Source organism: Actinia tenebrosa, unplaced genomic scaffold (genome assembly GCF_029948245.1).
Source record: "Actinia tenebrosa isolate PJP-AT-01 unplaced genomic scaffold, QUT_ActTen_1.0 PGA_scaffold0__85_contigs__length_37466705, whole genome shotgun sequence".
Classification (NCBI taxonomy): domain Eukaryota; kingdom Metazoa; phylum Cnidaria; class Anthozoa; order Actiniaria; family Actiniidae; genus Actinia; species Actinia tenebrosa.
The window spans coordinates 37,084,107-37,103,702 of record NW_028292569.1 but is presented as its reverse complement, the minus strand read 5'-3'; the positions used below and the strand labels follow the sequence as shown (position 1 = coordinate 37,103,702).

The 19,596-nt window shown below is 37.2% G+C and overlaps 3 protein-coding genes across 5 annotated transcripts; 2 read left to right on the top strand and 1 right to left on the bottom strand.

Moving 5' to 3' along the window:
- Positions 1-113: 113 nt before the first annotated feature.
- Positions 114-6,860, top strand: LOC116299970 (uncharacterized). 2 transcript variants are annotated; one of them, XM_031708707.1, is made up of 14 exons: positions 114-281; positions 530-609; positions 1,529-1,605; positions 1,711-1,779; positions 2,179-2,969; positions 3,333-3,406; positions 3,797-3,857; positions 4,301-4,376; positions 4,461-4,499; positions 4,669-4,795; positions 4,918-4,966; positions 5,200-5,331; positions 5,634-5,738; positions 6,207-6,860. In XM_031708707.1, exons 1-14 carry the CDS (start codon positions 198-200, stop codon positions 6,402-6,404), a joined length of 1,962 nt encoding a protein of 653 aa, XP_031564567.1. In that variant the 5' UTR covers positions 114-197; the 3' UTR covers positions 6,405-6,860. The 2 variants fall into 2 exon arrangements, with proteins under 2 accessions (XP_031564567.1, XP_031564568.1); XM_031708708.1 differs by lacking the exon at positions 114-281 and having other exon boundaries at positions 554-683.
- Positions 6,861-7,917: 1,057 nt separating this feature from the next.
- Positions 7,918-15,053, top strand: LOC116299963 (katanin p60 ATPase-containing subunit A-like 2). 2 transcript variants are annotated; one of them, XM_031708697.1, is made up of 16 exons: positions 7,918-8,054; positions 8,181-8,251; positions 8,644-8,740; positions 9,086-9,155; positions 9,626-9,671; positions 9,800-9,929; positions 10,499-10,636; positions 10,763-10,840; positions 11,255-11,431; positions 11,599-11,662; positions 11,748-11,866; positions 12,204-12,298; positions 12,377-12,487; positions 13,010-13,181; positions 13,759-13,861; positions 14,309-15,053. In XM_031708697.1, the coding sequence occupies exons 1-16, from the start codon at positions 7,998-8,000 to the stop codon at positions 14,461-14,463; spliced, it is 1,683 nt and encodes a 560-aa protein (XP_031564557.1). In that variant the 5' UTR covers positions 7,918-7,997; the 3' UTR covers positions 14,464-15,053. The 2 variants fall into 2 exon arrangements, with proteins under 2 accessions (XP_031564557.1, XP_031564556.1); XM_031708696.1 differs by having other exon boundaries at positions 9,623-9,671.
- LOC116299964 (galactosylceramide sulfotransferase) lies at positions 15,001-18,140 on the bottom strand. Its single transcript, XM_031708698.2, has 2 exons — positions 17,813-18,140; positions 15,001-16,832 (listed from the first exon to the last, which is right to left on the bottom strand). Exons 1-2 carry the CDS (start codon positions 17,926-17,928, stop codon positions 15,530-15,532), a joined length of 1,419 nt encoding a protein of 472 aa, XP_031564558.1. The 5' UTR covers positions 17,929-18,140; the 3' UTR covers positions 15,001-15,529.
- Positions 18,141-19,596: the final 1,456 nt, after the last annotated feature.

Sequence of the window (19,596 nt, the reverse complement as noted above, 5' to 3'; positions counted from 1 at the left end):
ATAAATTTAAATAAAGATTCACAGGACCGCGCGGCTTCCATATTATAAAAGAAATAGCACTAGTATCCTATTGGTTGGAATAAAAGGGCGGCATTTCACCCTTTGATCAGATTCGAAATCATCACGTCATTTCATTTCAATTTTTCGAAAGAAATGAAGGAATTTGGTCATTGTTAGTTGAAGATCTTAACCTTATTATGATGGAAAAGCAGTTTGATGTTTCAGATGTTGTGTGGGCGAGAGCTAGAAAGCCAAAAATCGAGATATTTTGGCCTGCACAGGTAAGATTTATTGATCCAAATTTTTGTTTGGTCTGTAGAGTTTATTCAGGAAATAATATTGACAGCTTTGATTGATCTTAAGCTTATATTACTGCAATTTACCTCATCTCATTTACTTCATACGTGCATAAAAACAAAGCATTATTAAAGAAGCTATATAAAAATATACAAGTTTTACTAGTAAACTAACTATCAAAAGATTTAGGGTGAGATGCTGGAATATTAAGGTTTGTCTGGAATGTTTACAGGTCGTTGAAACTGAGAAAGCTTCAATAAGATCTAAAAAGAAAGTTATTGCAAGTGTGAAATTTCTTGGAGAAGACACATAGTAAGTGTTGAAAACAGTAGATGTTTGTGTCCAAGTTGCTGTCCATATACTCATCAGATTGACATGTGCCACATGTATGTATGCCATTCTAACAATATACACCATTCTTTGATAAGAGTTTATATAAGTTTATATTTTAAGTTATGAAGTTTATATAATCAAAAAGAAAAAAGAGGGGGTGTACAGTAATGTTAGTGCACTTTCATTCATAGATTCTGCATCACATGTGATGAGAGTTTTTTAAGTCTCCTTCAGGGTTTTCATGAACGGTTGGAAATCAGACAATGCTCAAGCTGAGCAAAATTCTTCAGCTCAAACTACCACAATTAAGTTATTTGTAAAATAGTAATGATGAAAAGGTAAATTATACACCGTGAAAAGATGAAAAAACTTACTGACGTTTCGGACGCTAGTCCTTCGTCGGAGCTCTTTTACTCCGACGAAGGACTAGCGTCCGAAACGTCAGTAAGTTTTTTCATCTTTTCACGGTGTATAATTTACCTTTTCATCATTACTGTTTCATTAGAAACACCGACGCAGCTCACACTAGTTTTTAGCTAGTTATATCTTTTTATTTGTAAAATGCTCACTTGGTCCCCAGGACTCTCTGGTAGTTCATGATCTTTTCCTATTATTTCAAAACTTAATGGAGACCTCATCCCTTGATTTGAGTACGTCACAGGGTTCTCTTAGGCCAAACAAAAAAATAAGTGTGTTTCCTGTTGCATGAGAAAAATTGGGGTCGATAGGTTGGATTTTTTTTACTGATACAACAGTGGAAATGAGCTTACTGGGAACCCTGTGGTGCATTTGGGAATGATAAAAATATTATGGTAGGCAAAAATCGGCAAGAAAATTAGGGTTGGTTGCGCAACAGGAAACACTTATTTTTTTGTTTGTCCTTATCATATTTTTACAGTGAAAATATTAAAGACGCCAAGGACATCATGGAGTGGGATTGTAAAGAGCAGCATGATCTAATCCACAGTGGAAGAGGTAACCTCATTGATGTATCTCTCACTGGATTTTTTTAGATTTATCTTTAGTACACATGTTTAATATGTCTGTCGTTAATAGCTATGTTTTCTTTTATTGATTTAGCCTCTATTAAAGCACCACAAAAGAAGATTTGTTTTAACAAGGGTATTGCTGAAGCAAGAAGATTGTTTGGTAAGATTTAATGAATCAGATATTTGCAATTTTCCTTCTACTGTACCTCATACACTCTCTTATTCACACACCCATGCTTCTAACCCCATCCCTTCTTTCCGACATTTGGTCCTTGCTCTCACTTCAAACTTCCTCACTCCGCTATCAAGTTACTTAGTTAGTTTTCGTACTCTTTATCGACTCACTCACTTGCCCACCAATTCACTGACTTAAATAATAAATAACATTGAGAGAACAATCAATCAAATAATTATGAGAGAGTCAAGGAGTCACTCTTACACTCTGATACTCTTTTTGCCTTGTTACTATATATTTTACTACTTCCTTAACTTAGTGGGTGAAGAGCTTTAAGTTCAATTAAACTGAATTCAATTTAATTTACATTTCATATTTTTTTAGCTGAGAATAAAGGAATTACGAGTGATGACAAAAACAAAACCCTTAATGAAGCAGCAACATCCAGCAAGGGAAAAAAGTCTAGTGAAATAAGTGTAAAACAAAATAACAAAACTGGTGCTCATGAAAGACTAAATATGAATGATTCGAAAGAGTTCAAAACAAACAGTGATGAGCCAAAGGTTAAACGTTCTAAAGGTATTATTTGTGAAAATTTGGTAAGAAGAACAAGTCCAAGAAAAGCACCAGTTAAGAAAGAGGAAGTACATGTAAATAAAAGAAATTCTGTGACTGCTAAAGAAGTTTCAAATGCAAAAGAAAGATCAACACAGTTTGTTGGGAAAGCTAATGAAAATATGAAGAATGAAATAGCTGCTAAGAACAGTCCAGTTTCAAAGAGAAAGAGAAAAAGACAAGAAGTTATAAAACAAAATAGATTTAGTGCTGCTACACTTGAAAGTACAAATGAAGAATTAAATGACTCTGAATCTCCAGTAAAATTATCGAAGAAACAAGGAAAAAATGATGCCAAGCAAAAAATAACTGAAAATAAGCAACAGACCAAAAACGTTGATAAAAGAACTTTTCCAAACGATGGCAAGGATGATAATTCTCATAGAATGGAGCAAGGAAATTCTAAAGAAAATAATGATGAAGGAGAATGGGAGTCTGATTCATGTTCAGATGAAGAACTTATGGAAGCAGCTTTGTCACCAAGCTCAAAGGACTTCAAATTTGAATTAAATGATGTGGTGTGGGCAAAGTTATACAGGGATCCATTTTGGCCTGCTCAGGTAGGATTTGGTATAGTGATTATGACCCTTTGGATATCACTCTGCTCTACCAATCAGGAATTAATTTGGCTTTCCTCTCAACCAATCAGCAGCTGGTTCTCTGCTCTCCATTAATCAGTAGTTAAGTACTTCTCTCAGCCAATCACCTGAACATATTTATTATCCAATTATACTCAGTAGAGTGCAAATTTTGCAAAAGAAGGCCTGAAGTGAGTTCAAATATCCTGCAATATTTGTACTCTAAGTTATTTTGTACCATTAAAAAACCAGTTCCTGACAAAGTACTGCAACTATCCACCTGTACTGCACCCTAAAAAGTCTGGTAAGATATTTATATTATACATCTGTTTAATTTTATTATAGGTCAAAAGAATTATTGGTAATAAGAAAGCCAAAAAGATCTATGTACAGTTTCTGGGATATGACAATAAATCCTGGTAAGATTGATTGTTGAAAATCATTTATTGATATGTGATTGAGTTATTGGGTACACAAATGTTAAGAGCAATCCAGTAAAAACAGAAAAAATTATAGATTTGCATAATTATGCTTCTAAGGTAAGAAAGGTAAAGGCCTTATTTAACGTTAGTGCTCCTTTAGCCTAGTAGCTGTTCTTCAAGGGAGCCGAAAGTGCACACATTAAACTACTTTCTCCATCAGTGCTCTGCTTTAGAGCATTCGAAGCCTAAGCTACACATATTAGAGAGAAGTCGAAACAAGTGACATCTAGCTTAGCAGGCAGTGCACTTACAAACTTAGCCACACTTGCCCCTGAAGGCTTTGAATGTCATACTTGCATATGTAAGGATTATGTGTTTTATTTTTAGCTTTTCATGTAAGAGAGTGGTTCCTTTTGCATGTGATTCTGAGAAGAGAGAGGAATTTGTGGTAAGAAAGACCATTTAATATAAGTTATTATTGATAAGTGATGATGGTCCATTAATATAAGTTATTGATGAGAAGAGATAACTAGCTAAAAACTAAGTTGTTGATGATAAGTGATGATGGTCCATTAATATAAGTTATTGATGAGAAGAGATAACTAGCTAAAAACTAAGTTGTTGATGATGGTGATGATGGTGATGAATGGAAATGATGAGGTGTAGACATGGTGATGATGGTGGTGACAATGACAATGGTAATGCTGATAAGCCATTTAAGATATATAGAGGATGATGGTGATGGTGAAAATGTTGGAGTTGATTCACTTAATATTATGATGAAGTTAGTGATGATGATAATAATGACAATGGAATAGGGTCAATAATACTCAATGATCTAGATTTCATAAATCCAAGTTAATAAATTTCATTTTTATGTTACTTTAATAGAAAGATGCTATGGAATTAGATCCTCAGAGATTTGATGAAGCCCTCGTCATGGCAGAAGACATGGTCAGAAGAAAAGGTACATTGATTGCACATGTTCCATCTTTATTTTGTTAACATCAAAATTCTAAACATATCTTTGACTGTTGTGTTTTCAAACCAGCCCTTGGTATCAAAGAGCAGAATGAAGAGGACAAAGAAGGTATTTAACATAAATGCTCATAAATCCATCCATCCATCCATCCATCCATCCATCCATCCATCTATCCACTTACCCTCCCATCCATTTATCATTCAGTCCATTAATCCACTCATCCATATATTCATTCATTCCATCTATTTATTTATTCTTTCACTTGTGCACTTTTCAGTTTGCAAGCTTGTTGATACTGATGATGTCGAAGAAAACAGCAATGACAGCAAAGTGGACACATCAAGTGTTACTGATGACAAACCTGAGAAAGAAACTATTGTCAGAAAATCCAGTCGAAATGTAAAGTAGGTATCATCAGCTGTCTTGAGACACACATAATCCTGCCACGTGTGACACTTCATTTTAGCCACTGAGTGTGTTTCATATATTTTTATCTAAAATAATCTCTGAAATTATTGGTTCACAGAAGACCATCTAAATACAAAGATATCCTGACATACATCAGGGAAGCAAAGGTTTGTGCTTTGTTACTTTAAAGGAAAACATTGTCAAACTAAATTTTCTAAGGCACGTGGCTATGGAGTGTCATGGAAACGCCTTGATTGACGTCCACCAAAACCTACTTCATCGCGATGACGATTCAGCGTGCCTGTGCTTTTGAGGAAGACTTTAATGAGATAGCTCTGATAAAGATAAATTTACCATGAACTTCATTACATGAAGATAATGTATTATTTTGTTTTTACAGCCTTTCCTAAAAGATATATTTGAAGAGAAGAAAGCATGCGAGAGGCATGAAATATTCAAAAAGGGTTCAGCAAAAGAAAAGAATTCCTTGAAACGTCGTTCAGGTTTTGGTCCCGTTGCTGACACCGACCTGGTAAGCTGCATGTCTCAGCGTCTGTCTTGTCATTTCCTTACATCAGGAACCTACTACTTGGAATCTTCTTGGCTTAATCAACACTAAATTTTACCATTTCTTGATTTGATTCTTCTTGATTTTCTTCAAGAAATATCAGCTGCGCTTTGCTCTCTCAACCCACTTTCCAATCATTGGAAATCGGAGTAAAGAATCTTAGGTTTAAAGTAATTACCAAGATTAAGTGTAGCATTGTAGCGTCCAAAGAGAAAAAGTGTAGCGTCAAATTTAACAAACTAACTTTCCCCCGCTTTTTATGACAGGAAGACGACATCATGGAGCTACTGCAGGACTTTTACAGAGAATTGGTTGGAAATAAAGAAGATTTTTCAGAGATAACCTACATCAGTGATGTATGGCTGCCAGAGGTAGGTAAACTAAATAATAATTAAACCTTTAATTATACAGCTTCTCATTAATCTCATATAGGTAACTGTCCAATTATTTTCATAATTGGACAGGTCTCTGTTGATATGGGATTTATTAGGCATCTATATAATTAATATTTCATAAGTGCTATGCGGTCCACATATTCTCATCTTTATATAATTAATAGGTAATGGGATTTCATGCTCCCCAATCAAGAAATAATTGGACTAGAAAAATTCCTCTGGCTGCCAAATTGGACTCGGCCTACGGCCTCATCCAATTTTGGAAGTCCTCGGAATTTTCCTCGTCCAATTATTTGTTAATTGGACAACATGGAGTCCTATTACATATACTAATTTGCTCATGGTGGGGAAACATGTACACAACGGAATCAAAAGAGAAACGATCAAAAGAGACAATACATTTTCATTTTTTCTTATTTATTGTTCTTGTATTTTTCCCTTCAGGCGATCATATACGCAGTACAAAAGATAGAAAGAGTGGACAGAAAAACTGCAGAATATTTGTTTCGACGAGGCTCCAGTCAGGGAACGCGCAGCCATCGTTTCACTCAACGGCTCAAAGCCAAAGCTCTAACCCAAGAAGAAAGAAAAGAGTCCGTACAAAGAGCAGAAAAAAGTTTTCGCATCTCATTGAATCTATAGTTTAAAATGTATATACGATTATTTTTTTAGCCAAGATTCGTTAGCATTATTGTAATGTTCAGCGCAAGTGATGCATGCATGGCACAAAATGACAGTTTTTTGTGCTCAATACAAAATAGCGCTAAACGGTTAGTTTAAAGTTGGTTTGAAGTGTAATTTTTGTCAAACTAGTTACGACTTTTAAAGTGCCCCTTATATTCTCTAACATATATTCTCTAACATCGCAGAGCGTTGTTATTGAACAAGGTCTCGAATTTGTACTTACATTCTTGTGTAAATATATATGCTGTAAATGAAAGTAAGGTTTTACTATGACTGACACCAAGAAATTGCTGACACTGAAAATTAGTTATTGTAAAACAATGACATCCTAAGTAATCAGTACAGATCTGACTTGTACGTGTACAGTAAAAAGCAATTAAAAAAATATTACCGTGAAATTCGGCTCAAAGTGTAGGTTAAGACTACTCGTGAGTCGTACATTAATGGAATGAACTTTCTTGAACTGAAGTGCTGGGATATTAGGCATAAGTGAGGGGCTAACAAAATTAAAAGAAAAAATCGAATTTTCGCTTCAATGCAGATGCTTTTAAATATTTGTACTGCCGAGATTTTCAGGAGCTTTTGTTCGCAGGCAAAAATACCCTAAAGTTAAGTAACGGTCAAGTGACTTTCACCTAATATTCTAGTTTTTAAAGTTCATTAATCTGGACCATACTTCCAGACTGAGTACTGCAAACTGCGCGGGTGGCACCGCGAAGAATATGATCGCGGCTATGCCAAAGATTCCGACATGTACAAATATAAAGTTGTCAGGATTCAACAGTTGTGATTTTCTCATCTTGTTAAAAACGTAGTAATTGCCACAAAACGGCTGAAAACGAGATGCATAAATGCGTGAGCTCACGCTTCATTGCGAACCTCATTTATATTTGTTTTTTATTGAAACAAAAATAACCAGGACCATACTTCCAGACAGCGAGTGCTGAACCGTCGTATGGACTTACGGCTACGCAGGAGGTTTCGACCCCGACACCGCTATCCCGGGAGGAATTACAGACTGATCAGGAAGCTCAGCCGAAGCCTAAGGGAGAGGTTAATTAGTCGGCCCCTAGACCATAGATGATCAACCCCTTGCTATGACCAGCAGATCTAGTAATTCGCTTGCGTCGCTGGTGACTTAACATCCATAGTAGCTCCTTTCCATGTGGGATGCGTTTTGAAAAACTTGATTGCGCAAAGAAACCCATAAAAGGGACATATAAAAGGGACATATAAAAGGGACATATAAAAGGGACATATAAAAGGGACATATAAAAGGGACATATAAAAGGGACATATAAAAGGGACATATAAAAGGGACATATAAAAGGGACATATAAAAGGGACATATAAAAGGGACATATAAAAGGGACATATAAAAGGGACATATAAAAGGGACATAAAAGTCAACAGCAGTTGGTTGTTGATGGGTTCTCTAGGTAAACCGCTGAGCAATACCGTGCCAGCGATCGTTTCAAAATGGCGTCTCCTCCTTGACAACAAGGATCTCAGTTTGACCCTCGTAATAAACGTCCTTTTCTCCGGTTTTCAATGAGCCAGGAGCTCAGTTATGTGCAGCTAAAGACTGCTAATGAAGCTAGACAAGCGGTAAAGAACAGATCTTTTTTTATTCGAATGAAAGTTGAGAAATTGTTTGTAAAGAATGTCTTTTATATTATTTCATTACTTAATCTTTTACTTGATCATGAATCCTTTCAAAACTGTTTTATGTAGGAAGAGGTTCGGCTTGAACACAGAAAAAGAACGTTACTTGTTCTTATTCTTCATTACCTCAGAGATGAAGGGTAAGTTGTTAAAATTGTCTAGCCCACGACTCGCTGTCGTTTTGTTTATCAATTAAAAAAAAACATTCCCATAATGAATTTATATGTTTTGTTTATATAAATATATTCAATAAACTATATATCTAACCGTGGATCTTATGATTTAACGAATTTGTTTGTGTATATTGACCTATTTTTGAACTAAAAAAATTGTTTAATGTGCATTTGGCAAAGCTTGTTTTTGAGGGTGGATGGTGGGTAGACGGTAGGGGTAGGGGTAGGGGTGGTGAGTCGGGATGGGTGTAGGGGGGGATGGGGATTGCAGCCAGGAGAGACACCCTTAAAGCACAGGCAAGAACCAACAAGTACAATACTGTATCATCCCAGCCTAAAGTACTTTGTTTTCTCCCCAGATATTTAGACGCAGCCAGAGTTTTGGAAAGAGAAGGAGGAACCGGACTGATGAAATATGAAGTGTGCGATAATGTTGACCTGCCAAATATCTTACAAGTAAGATACCACATACATGCAGGATAGCATCCTTCAGTATTGCATGAACTAGGCTACTGGAGATTGTTGGCTGAAAGTAGGGGTTTTGCTTTTGTCAATCAAAAGTGTATTGTAACAAGGACTTTAGAGAACACTAAAGAGGGGGGCTTTGATTTGAAAATATAGAGGATGTTAGCAAGAAGTGTGGAAGCCATAAAGCCCCCCCCTCCCCCTCCCCCTCCCCCTCCCGTTCCCCCTCCCACTCCCACTCCACTGTCCATTTATAAGAGATACATGGATTATAAAAAGAAAATTAATAGGAAGCTAGAATGTATCATAATTTCTGATTAATATGTTTGGTTACAGGAATATGAATCCTACTATTATGTTAAGTTTAACAAGCAACCAAAAATCATCAAGAAATCACTCAGCTCTGGTAAATGGACACTAGCTGTTCTAGTTCTAAAAACTTCCATACCTCCATGGAGAATGTCAGAATTTCCCTTTATTCCTAGAATAAGAATAAATAATAGGCTAATTACACCCCTCTTACACCAAATCCACCCCACCCCACCCCCAGTCATCCCCATCTCTTACAACCAATCCTCCCCACCCTACCCCCAGTCATCCCCATCTCTTATACCCAATCTTCCCCACCCCACCCCCAGTCATCACCATCACTTACACCCAATCCTCCCCACCCCATCCCCAGTCATCCCCAGTCGTCTCCATCTCTTATACCCAATCCTCTCCATCCTACCCCCAGTCATCCCCATCTCTTACACACAATTATTGTTCTTCACTATAACTTACCTCTTTGCACCCTGTTATGCATAAGGATATCCTTTTCAAGAAATTTTATCACTAGTATTTATACTTATATATATTTTAATTTTTTTCTAGCAGATTCAAATAAATGTTTGCCTCCAAAACTGAAAAGTTTAACAAAAAGGTATAAATTTCAAAATGTTTAGTTTACGAAGGGCCTTTTATTATATTTATTTTTTATGACTTTTTTATGTCATTGAACATGATGGATATGCTAGTATCCTAATAGTTCTCTTTGATTTTTAACCATAGTTCAAGGAATAATTCAGTGTCCTTGCCAAGCATCAGTAACACTAACGGAGAAAGTACACCACAGTCAGCAGGATCAGCATCAAAACGACCAAGCAGTGATGGAAAAAGAAAACCTAAACTAATAAAACAGGTCAACATGCTTGTCTTTTCTTCTTTTTTTATTTTTTATTTATTTTTGTCTGCTGTACTGTTTGTAATTAGTCGTTTAGGCACAATGTGTGAATTTTCCTTGGTGACCAAATCAATAAAAAAAAATGTCCTATGTGCTTTTTTGCACCGCTGTAAAATGATAATCAAATATAAGTAAACTCTTTACCACTGTTTTCATTGCCATGTTCTGATCGAGACAACAGTTGCGACATGGAAATTAGGATTTACACTACCATCAATCAAATAACCATAGGAGTAATTTTCCATGTACCTTCTCATGGTCCCTATTTGTTTATATGTACTCTAACGATTTATTTGATTGACAGCAATGTATTGCCCAATTTCCAAGTCACAAACGTTGTTTCGATCAGAGTGTAGCAAGAAAAGAGGGTAATATGCAATGCTGTAATAAATTATAAGTTTTGGGTCAAACATTAGGCTAGAATGCCAAGATAAACACTTTTGTGTTTAAGATGCTATTAGACTTCTGACACACTGCAGTGTTTTTTCTTGTTTATTATCTGACAGTGACTGTATTCAAAATTATAGAATTCTTCATCAGCTGTAAACTCACCTCCAGAAGTCACTCCACAAAGTTCATCAACCAGCTTGAATTTATCTGGAACATCAATAACTACACAAGGCAAAAATGCATTACCTAGCAACCAGGGCAACCAGCATGGAAAGGTCAGTGACAATAAATGCAGTTGGGGTGCCTGTGGTGACACAGGAATCGACACAGGAATCCCATCCCACTTATTTGAATGTCATCATTGCCTCTTCCTCTTTAAATTTGCTTTCTTTTTAATACAGCAAGTGATAGTGGATATGAGAGCCATGCTCAATAATGCTATTAAAGGGGATTACATGACTGCCGATAATGATCCTTCTGTAAGTAACTTATAAGAACTTGTGCTCTCCATAAAGAAAATACCCACACGTCCCCAACACAGGATATCTAGGATTTTCAAGTGGAAGGGAGGAGACGTGGAGGGTGTATTCTCTGTTTAGAGTTCTGGGGATAGAGATAAGAGGTACTCTAAACACCAGGATTGTTAGGGGATAGTCCCTACAGTAGGTGTGCTTGAGTTACATACTATCGGGAGGACTGATGGTGACATACTGTACTTAACCTATTCCTCTCTGGTACATGATGTCACTGCCCTCTACTCCCATCCTACGGTTCAACGTCCATAATAACTATGGTATCAAAATGTTAATAACTTCATCTTTTCCTTAAATGTACTGAACTAAGACCCATGGTTAGGGTCTATAATTAATATTTTATTATTTATATTTCAATAGAATCGCTTGTTGAAACCTGTTGGAGGATTTGCAGGGTTGACAGGTGAATGGAGAGACCTTGCTTCTGTTATTAGCCGGGATATCTATCTCCATGATCCTGATGTGCGATGGGATGATATTATTGGGCTTGACGCTGCTAAGAGATTGGTCAAAGAGGCTGTAGTTTATCCTATCAAGGTATAAAATGGAAGGATGGTATTATGGAACTTACTGAAAAATAGTTGAACTAGAGTTTGAATAACCAGAAGATTTCATAATTTTTTTCACTTATTGCACAAAATTCTGGATCATTCTGGAATGGATTTTGATGTATTCCTGAACCAGTATACTGTTTTCTATTTCAGTATCCACAGTTATTTAGTGGTATATTGTCACCATGGAAAGGTCTTTTGCTCTATGGTCCACCAGGTAATTTATTCACCTCTCTCATCGATGCTTATACTCAACATCAAAGTAGATATTTTATGGCTGTATGATAATCACCATTCTCTAGGTACTGGCAAGACCCTGCTAGCTAAAGCAGTAGCTACAGAATGCAACACGACTTTCTTCAACATATCGGCTTCTTCAATTGTCAGTAAATGGAGAGGAGATTCAGAGAAACTTGTTAGAGTGAGTAAATACAATAATATGCATCAGAAATTCCTCTCTCTGTCCATCCTGTCCTTCCTTCCTTCCTTCCTTCCTTCCTTCCTTCCTTCCTTCCTTCCTTCCTTCCTTCCTTCCTTCCTTCCTTCCTTCCTTCTTTCCTTCCTTCCTCCCCCCCTCCCTCTCTTCCTTCCTTCCTTCCTTCCTTCCTTCCTTCACTCCTTCTCTTCTTTCCTTCCCTCCCTCCCTCCCTTCTCTCCCTTCCTTATTTCCTTCCTTCCCGTTCACTAGCGACATATCACACATTATTTCTTGTTTATAAAAATGCACTTAATATCGACCAATCTTACTTCCATCGTAGGTTTTGTTTGAGCTGGCTCGATTCCATGCCCCATCAACAATTTTCCTAGATGAGCTTGAATCGCTAATGGGACAAAGAGGAGCGGGAGGGGGAGGGTAAGTACCAAATCTTGTTTTACCATATAAGGTTATCCACGGTACGTAATGAATTCACGTGATATGGTTTACTCGCAGGTCGGAACATGAAGGTAGTCGTCGCATGAAGACAGAATTACTCGTTCAGATGGATGGTCTTGCACGATCAGATGATCTGGTATTTTTATTAGCAGCTTCTAATTTACCCTGGTAAGATGACATGCAATTTGAAACAGATTTTATATAACTATGAATAAACGTGACCGTTACCGTGACGGTGCAGTATCCGAGCATTCTGATTGGGTAAGAAGTGATCTTGCGCGCTGTGATTTGTTCAACAAAAGTCGTTAGTTCCGTGACGTGACCGTGATCGTGACGGTGTAGTGTCCGATCATTCTGATTGGATAAGAAGTGATCTTGCTCGCTGTAATTGGTTCATATGGTGTCGTACTTGCCTTGCCTTGGCCGTAAAAAAGTAAATGTAAATGAACTTTGTTTAGGGAGCGTGACACAACTGAACTTGTTGGTATCTATTTTGAACGTCTCTGAATGAGACGGGACCGCCAGTTTGTTTGGTCATCCGTGGTTGCTGTGTCATGCATTGACTTGCGCACTCATCACGTATGACAACTACTCTATCTGTCTATGAAATGAACATTTATTCTTGTTTGTGCCATCAAAATTCATCTTTTCTCTGCTTCATTCTTGGTGTTTCTTTGTAAATTTTTCCAGGGAATTGGACCACGCAATGCTACGGAGACTGGAGAAGAGAATCCTGGTCGATTTACCCATCGCTGAAGCAAGGAAAGCCATGTTAAAGCAATATCTACCGCCTGTTATTGCTGCTACTGATGAAAATGGTGTTGATATACGTACAGAGATTGATTACGAGACTTTAGCGCAGGTGAGAATATTGAAGGTTAATGTAGTAGCCTGGGCGCGAGTCACGTGACTCTGGAGCACGGGACTCGAGAGCAGCCATGTTTGTTTGACAGTGTTGAGTTTGTTCAAGAATAAAGTACGAAATTATACTGTACTCGCGGGCTACTTCATAATAGTAATGAAACTTTTCGCTTGCGCTTATCAGCAGGCGTTACTATCACATGGTTATCATTTACATTAACTCTTGGATGATCACAAATAAAAGGGACGATAAAGGGAAAGGGTTAAGAAGGGTGGGTGGGTTGAGGGAGCTTTGGAGAAGGGTAGAGCACATCGGGTTGAGAAGAGGAGCCTTGGAAGATGGATAGATTATGCCAGGGTGGGTAGGGAGAGGTGGTATTGGGGTAGAATCAGGGGAGTCCTGGTTTGGTGGGAAGAGGGATCACCCAGGATGGGTGAGGGACGAAGGGGTCTTAGTGGATGGGAAAGTGCGGTAGAGTTGGGTGGAGGGAGCTGTTAATGTCACTGTTTGTCCCATACAGTATTGGTATGATAATAAAATCTTCATTTTCACTGACTAGATTATCGTTGTGTTTTAGAAAACTGATGGATATTCAGGCTCAGACATGAAACTGCTTTGTAAAGAAGCAGCCATGAGAAAAGTACGCAAAATATTCGACATCCTAGAAGGACATCATCCTGGTGAGTAGATCACAGATTATACGTTAAAATACCCACATAAAAGAAGTCAGTTGAAATGAATTTCTCAGACATCTGACAAAGGGGAAATCTTCCCCCACCCCCTCCCCCTACATTACTAAATAAAAGACGACCATAAAAGATAGCCCATTCACACCAAGGCTTAAACATGTTTTAAAGTGGTTTAACTAAACAGGTTTGGAAAACTATCTACGAACACTGCACTATATTTGGTGAAATAATGCATGTAAACTATCCTTTGTTTTGCTCTGACAATATTTTAGAAAGTTTCATTATATTGTAGGTTTCTCAATTTTTTTCCTAATGAAAACATAGTTTAACTAAACACGTTTAGGTGTGAATGGGGTAAGAGTCTCTGAAGTCAGAAAATCCAAGTTTGCAACAAATGTTGGTTTTACATCGATTGATAGCTTGTATTTGTATCTGTAGAAAATGTTGATGGTCGTGCGACACCTCTACCTAAACTGGAGATTGAACCAGTAACAAACGCTGACATGGAGGCAGCGCTGGCTCACACCAAACCCTCTGCACGGCAGTTACGCGATAAGTACAAAGAATGGCAAAAAGAATACGAATCTGTATAAATTATGTTATTCTACGGTGTAATATATTATAATCCTGTGAGTTCTATTGATGATTATGGCCAGAGAGGTTCATAATTATTAAAAGACTACTGATGTGCGAAAGCTATGATGATTGACATGTATTACATGTGAATCACGTGCTATGTCAAAGCGTTTTGGTCACGTGTGCATTAATTCCACTTTCAGATCACGTGAAAGTACAAAACTACCATGTTAACATGGGCGATAAACTTTATCACGTGACCATATTCACGTGATCTTCAGCTTAATCACGAGTCTATAGAAATAGGAGCAATTTCCCACTAGTGTGACTGTTGAAAGCCGGGTTTATAGTGATTTAAAAGCTAATCACGTGACTAGTCACGTGAACACGGTGTTATTACTCAGACCCCAACCCTCATCTTTTCCAACTCGGTCACTAAAGTCTTGTTTTGTAAAAAGAATGGTATTTAATCACGTGACCCATCACGTGAACATGGTGTTATTACTCAGACCCCTATCCTTATCTTTTCCAGTTCGGTCACTAAAGTCTTGTTTCGTAAAAAGAATGGTTTTATTTCATGAATAAATGTATAACTTCTATAAGCAAACTGGTGACCCTGGTTAGGTAACACGACTTTCTTACTTAAAGATACAGCGATTAGGTTTGCTGAGGGCGTTAAGTACACGAGCTTGCTTGACTATAGTGATGGTTTTCACGGCGGCCATGTTGGAGGAACTTAACAAAAGAATTGTCAATTAATTCTTTTGTTATATCCTCCAACATGGCCGCCGTTTCTTTTGTTATTTAATTCTCTTGGGAATGGTTGAAAACCATCAATTCTTACACTCCCGTTGTTATCCGGTGTGTTGGCAGCAACTGACGATATGAATGAGACCTGATAGTACTTCACAGAATCATTCAACAAATTTATTCTCAAGTATGAAGTATTAACTTATATAAAAACGTTCTCTTCTATGCTGTAGAAATATTCGGATTTTGAAAATATCCAGATCCTAGCTATCCCGACCCAATCCCGATCGTACCCCGATGCTACCCCGATGCTCTTCCGGTCCTATCCCTATCCTATCCCGAACCTACGTAATCAGCTGAACCATACCCAGATGTGCTCGGTACGTGTTCAAAGTCAGAAGCTAAGTTCCAATCATTTAAAGGATCATCTAAATATTCCTCTGGCTCCTCTATCTTCAACAACCTGTCGCTCATCTTTTTCCTGAAATATTTCACATAAGATATCTCATTTCTTTTCATATTTTCACATTTCGTTTTAAGTGTTGCTGGTATATCATTCCTTAAGGAATACCCTTTGACATAAACTCCTGTGTATGCTTCGTCTAAAAAACTTCCCTGCTCTAAGCATTTTCTAGATATTCTTGCATTTAGGCGTCGAAATATCTTTAGTTCTCTATAGAAAGCGCTTCCCTGGGATTTTATCTTCCTCCACAGTGTTTGGTTGAAGTACGTATAGAGAAGAGAATCCGCTCGATTCCAACTTTTAATGTCGTGCTTGACGACCTCGGCTAAATTGTCTCTCTTTTGCTGGTCCTGTCTTTCATTCAGCTTGAAGTACAAAATCTCTTCAAAAGACCAACACATGAGCCGCTTCAAGAGAATCAAAGACTCGTCAAAATGCTCCATAATCATGACCAAGTCAAACTCTTTGTCCAGGAAATTGAGGTAGTTGTCTATCGCAGATTGGTTCTGGAAGTACCTAAAGTCAAGTCCCAGATCGAACATCATTGGGTTTCGCAACAGATGTAAAGCAAGGGTCTTCTTCATGTGAGGATAGGTGTCTCTGAAAGATGGGGGGTACTTTAAGAATGTCCCTAGTGGATCCTTCTCCTCGTTAAATCCTAAAGGATTTGCAAAATGCATGAAGTTGAAGACTGATTCATACTGTTTAATGGGGTCTCTTAGTATTGTGATGTATTTGGATTTGTTCTTTGGGAATAACCAGTGCATGGGCTTCCTGTTGTATCTGGCGTGGTTACATAGTATATTAGCGTTCATTTTGTACAGCGGTGCTGTGTAGGACAGACGGAATCTAGTCGGCCATAGAAAAGTGAAAAGGTGCCTTTGTTTTGGCAGTACAAATGTTAGGTTCCACTTATCGCCATATCTATTAAGGATATTAGTAATCGTACTCCCACCAGTCTTGTGGGTCTTCAAAAACAACACGTGATCTACTCTCCGACATCTTTCAATATTTTTTCTTTTCCCATTTGTTTGTTTTTCAGTGGTTATGGGATTTTGCAGGGTATTTATCTTATCGGGTAAAAGTGTTGTTGCACTTTGTTGTTGTTGAGAAGAAGCTTGTTTTCCTATTTGGATGGGTAGTTCCAATGTTGATAATGTGTCTCGTGAAAACCTAAAAAATGAGTTACGACATAGATTAATAATCATGTTGGTCATAAATAAAAACGTAAAAAGAGAAGTTGATGTTGATAAGAATAATAGTATAAGAATGATATAATTCACGGTGTATAACATATATAATGGTGGTGATGATGATGTGATGATGGTTGATTAATTGTAGTGATGGTAAATGTGGGGATGATGAAGATGATGATGTCGTTGGTGATGACGAGGATGATGACAGTGATGACCATGGTGGCGATGGTGATAATGATAGTGATAGTGATTGATGATGGCGATAGTGATTGATGGCCGGATTCATGATGATAATAGTGTTAGATTATAATGATGATGGTGATTGATGATAATGATGGCGATTACGATAATAATTAATGATGGAGCTTGATGAAGATGGCAATAGTGATGATGTTTATACCGTCACTATACAAACACTGATGCATCTCATATCATGAATACTAGTTATGCAAATGGGTTTGAATGACATATGACAATAAATGGAATATCCCACAAAACGATTGTCAAATAATTCTCCGATTCCTTTCCACCACTGATGGATAATTGTGTTCAAATTGTTTTTCTCGTCAAACACCGACCTGTACTAATATTTCAGTATCGTTTCAATATTATTATCATAATCTCAAAATAATTATATGATCATTAAAGCAAAAGAATACTCCGAATCTTGTTTAATTGCTGAAATTATTCCATGGGTTGTATAACAAAGAGACCCCCCGGCCTTCGTTTTATGCTAGTATGCCAGTCTGCCTGTAGTAGCCACGAAGAACTGACTTAGAACTGTTGATTTTTCAATTGTTGAAAACCTTAAGATATTTGAATGTTTGTAGTGATTTTTTCACATGCCACCAAGGAAGATAGCCTGTTATAGGCGCATTCAATTGAATAAGGTCGACCCTGGTGAGTGATTACAGGGATAAACGAGCTAATTCATGTTATATAGTGAATACGACTTACCGCTGTTGATCCAAACAATTTCTTAGCGATCTTTCTCTAGTGTAGCTGACACTACAATACAAAATAATCGCTGCACAAATCAAGACGACAAAGATCGACCTTAAGTGGATAAACATACTGTTCACATGATCAATCGTCAGCTATGCGAACATCTTTGCCAACTTCGACAAATTCCTAAGTTTTTTATCCAGTGATTCGTCTCTTCTTGCATCCCAAAACAGCTCTTCTTCTTTCACTATGAGGCTGGCCAATAATCCATGGAATTCTTTAGAAATTGCTAAATTTGTAAAACTTGTATTAGCTTGTATTGTTCGTGTTTGTAGCGTGGTGAATTATTGATCATGTTCGCATTTTTGACTTGTTCCACAAGCAGATCTTCCACCTGCTTTTGATACTCCGGCTTTTTTCCTTGGAAATCCTACAGGTTTTTTTTTTTTTTTCTCACTTTTATTGATAAAAAATATTCCTATTTTTAGAGAACCTAGACTTAAGGCTTCTCGCTGATTTCATATTGGTTATCAGCTCAGTATTCCAAGTTGTATTATTTTTATAGCGATTATTTAGTAGTTTGAAGCAAAGACGGGTATCGCTCGAGGTGTCAGGCGTGTATCTACCTACCCTCAACTGCTAGTGGTATATTGTTGTTCTAGTAAAATGCTTTTAGTGAAAAATTGATTGAATAATTCGTTTTTCAGTTATATTTTTATATTTCTCAGTGTCTATGCATTTTCACTTGTTGAAGCATGTGAGATATTGGATTCCTTTACTCCGCGACATTGGATGACCAACGACAGAACCAACGACCAGTCTAAGTAACAAACACGTACGACACTTCACCCACATTGACAAGATACGGACAACTTTATATATAATATCCCACGAAAAAATAATTTTCAACTCAGTTATATTGAGCTGTTGCAGGTTTTGAAAGCATTTCAGAGTTGTCTAGTGAATGAAATTTTAGAAAAAAGCTTGAGAAACTTTAAAACTGTTTCAGTCGAAAACACAGCGAATGCGCTTTTTAGTAACGAACAATTTAATAATCCGCTATAAAAGCGCAAAGAGCCTTCTGGTTTCTTCGAATTTTTTTTATTGGCAATAGTCTTCTATGAATTTTCTGTTTACCCGAAAAAAACAGTGAATGAATTTTTGAGTTTCTTCGTAGAACCTTAACCTTGCAATAATAGTTGTTTGATGAATAAATGTAATTTTTCGACTTGTTTTGACATGATTCAAAATAAATACACTTCAAGTCAGACTTCAGTTCCATATAACGTTTCTTTTATATCTTTCTTTCATTTCCTCTTCAATATGGCTGCTATATCTTTTCCCTTCTGTTCGGCAATATCTTTTTATCTTATTTATTTCTAGAAAAAAATCGATTTTTTCGTAGCCAAGATTTTCTGGACTGTTGCTTTTCAGTTTCATTTTCCCTTACTGTTGAAAAGATTGCTCTGACAGTTAGCTCGCTAAAGTTAGTAATATGATATGATATAGCCTCCCATGCCAACCAGCTCTATGTTGAGTCCAAAAACCATCTAAGTATAAAAGGTCATACCTGATCTAAAACTGATATATTGATTGTAGACGCAGTATAATGGACCAAATGTGGAGTAGATAAGAGCATTGTGAGTGGTCGGCGTGGGGGAGGATAATCCTTTTCTCTCGCTCACTCAAAAGATAGATAGTTTTCTAAAAAGATACCGAAGGCACAAAACCGTCTCCTCAACTCATTGGAGAGGTATTTTCCAAGAACGAGCCGAGGGGACGCCTTCACTGTTATC

What these genes read in the sequence shown, in the direction of transcription:
- LOC116299970 (XM_031708707.1), top strand. Translation starts at nt 198, where the DNA reads ATGATGGAAAAGCAGTTTGATGTTTCAGATGTTGTGTGGGCGAGAGCT. An exon ending in CATACATCAGGGAAGCAAAG is followed by an intron (nt 4,967 to 5,199) that starts GTTTGTGCTTTG and finishes TTGTTTTTACAG; the next exon opens with CCTTTCCTAAAAGATATATT. An exon ending in CCGTTGCTGACACCGACCTG is followed by an intron (nt 5,332 to 5,633) that starts GTAAGCTGCATG and finishes TTTTTATGACAG; the next exon opens with GAAGACGACATCATGGAGCT.
- LOC116299963 (XM_031708696.1), top strand. Translation starts at nt 7,998, where the DNA reads ATGAGCCAGGAGCTCAGTTATGTGCAGCTAAAGACTGCTAATGAAGCT. An exon ending in CTAATGAAGCTAGACAAGCG is followed by an intron (nt 8,055 to 8,180) that starts GTAAAGAACAGA and finishes TGTTTTATGTAG; the next exon opens with GAAGAGGTTCGGCTTGAACA. An exon ending in AGAGGAGCGGGAGGGGGAGG is followed by an intron (nt 12,299 to 12,376) that starts GTAAGTACCAAA and finishes GTTTACTCGCAG; the next exon opens with GTCGGAACATGAAGGTAGTC.
- LOC116299964 (XM_031708698.2), bottom strand. Translation starts at nt 17,928, where the DNA reads ATGTTTATCCACTTAAGGTCGATCTTTGTCGTCTTGATTTGTGCAGCG. An exon ending in AATTGTTTGGATCAACAGCG is followed by an intron (nt 16,833 to 17,812) that starts GTAAGTCGTATT and finishes CTCATTTTTTAG; the next exon opens with GTTTTCACGAGACACATTAT.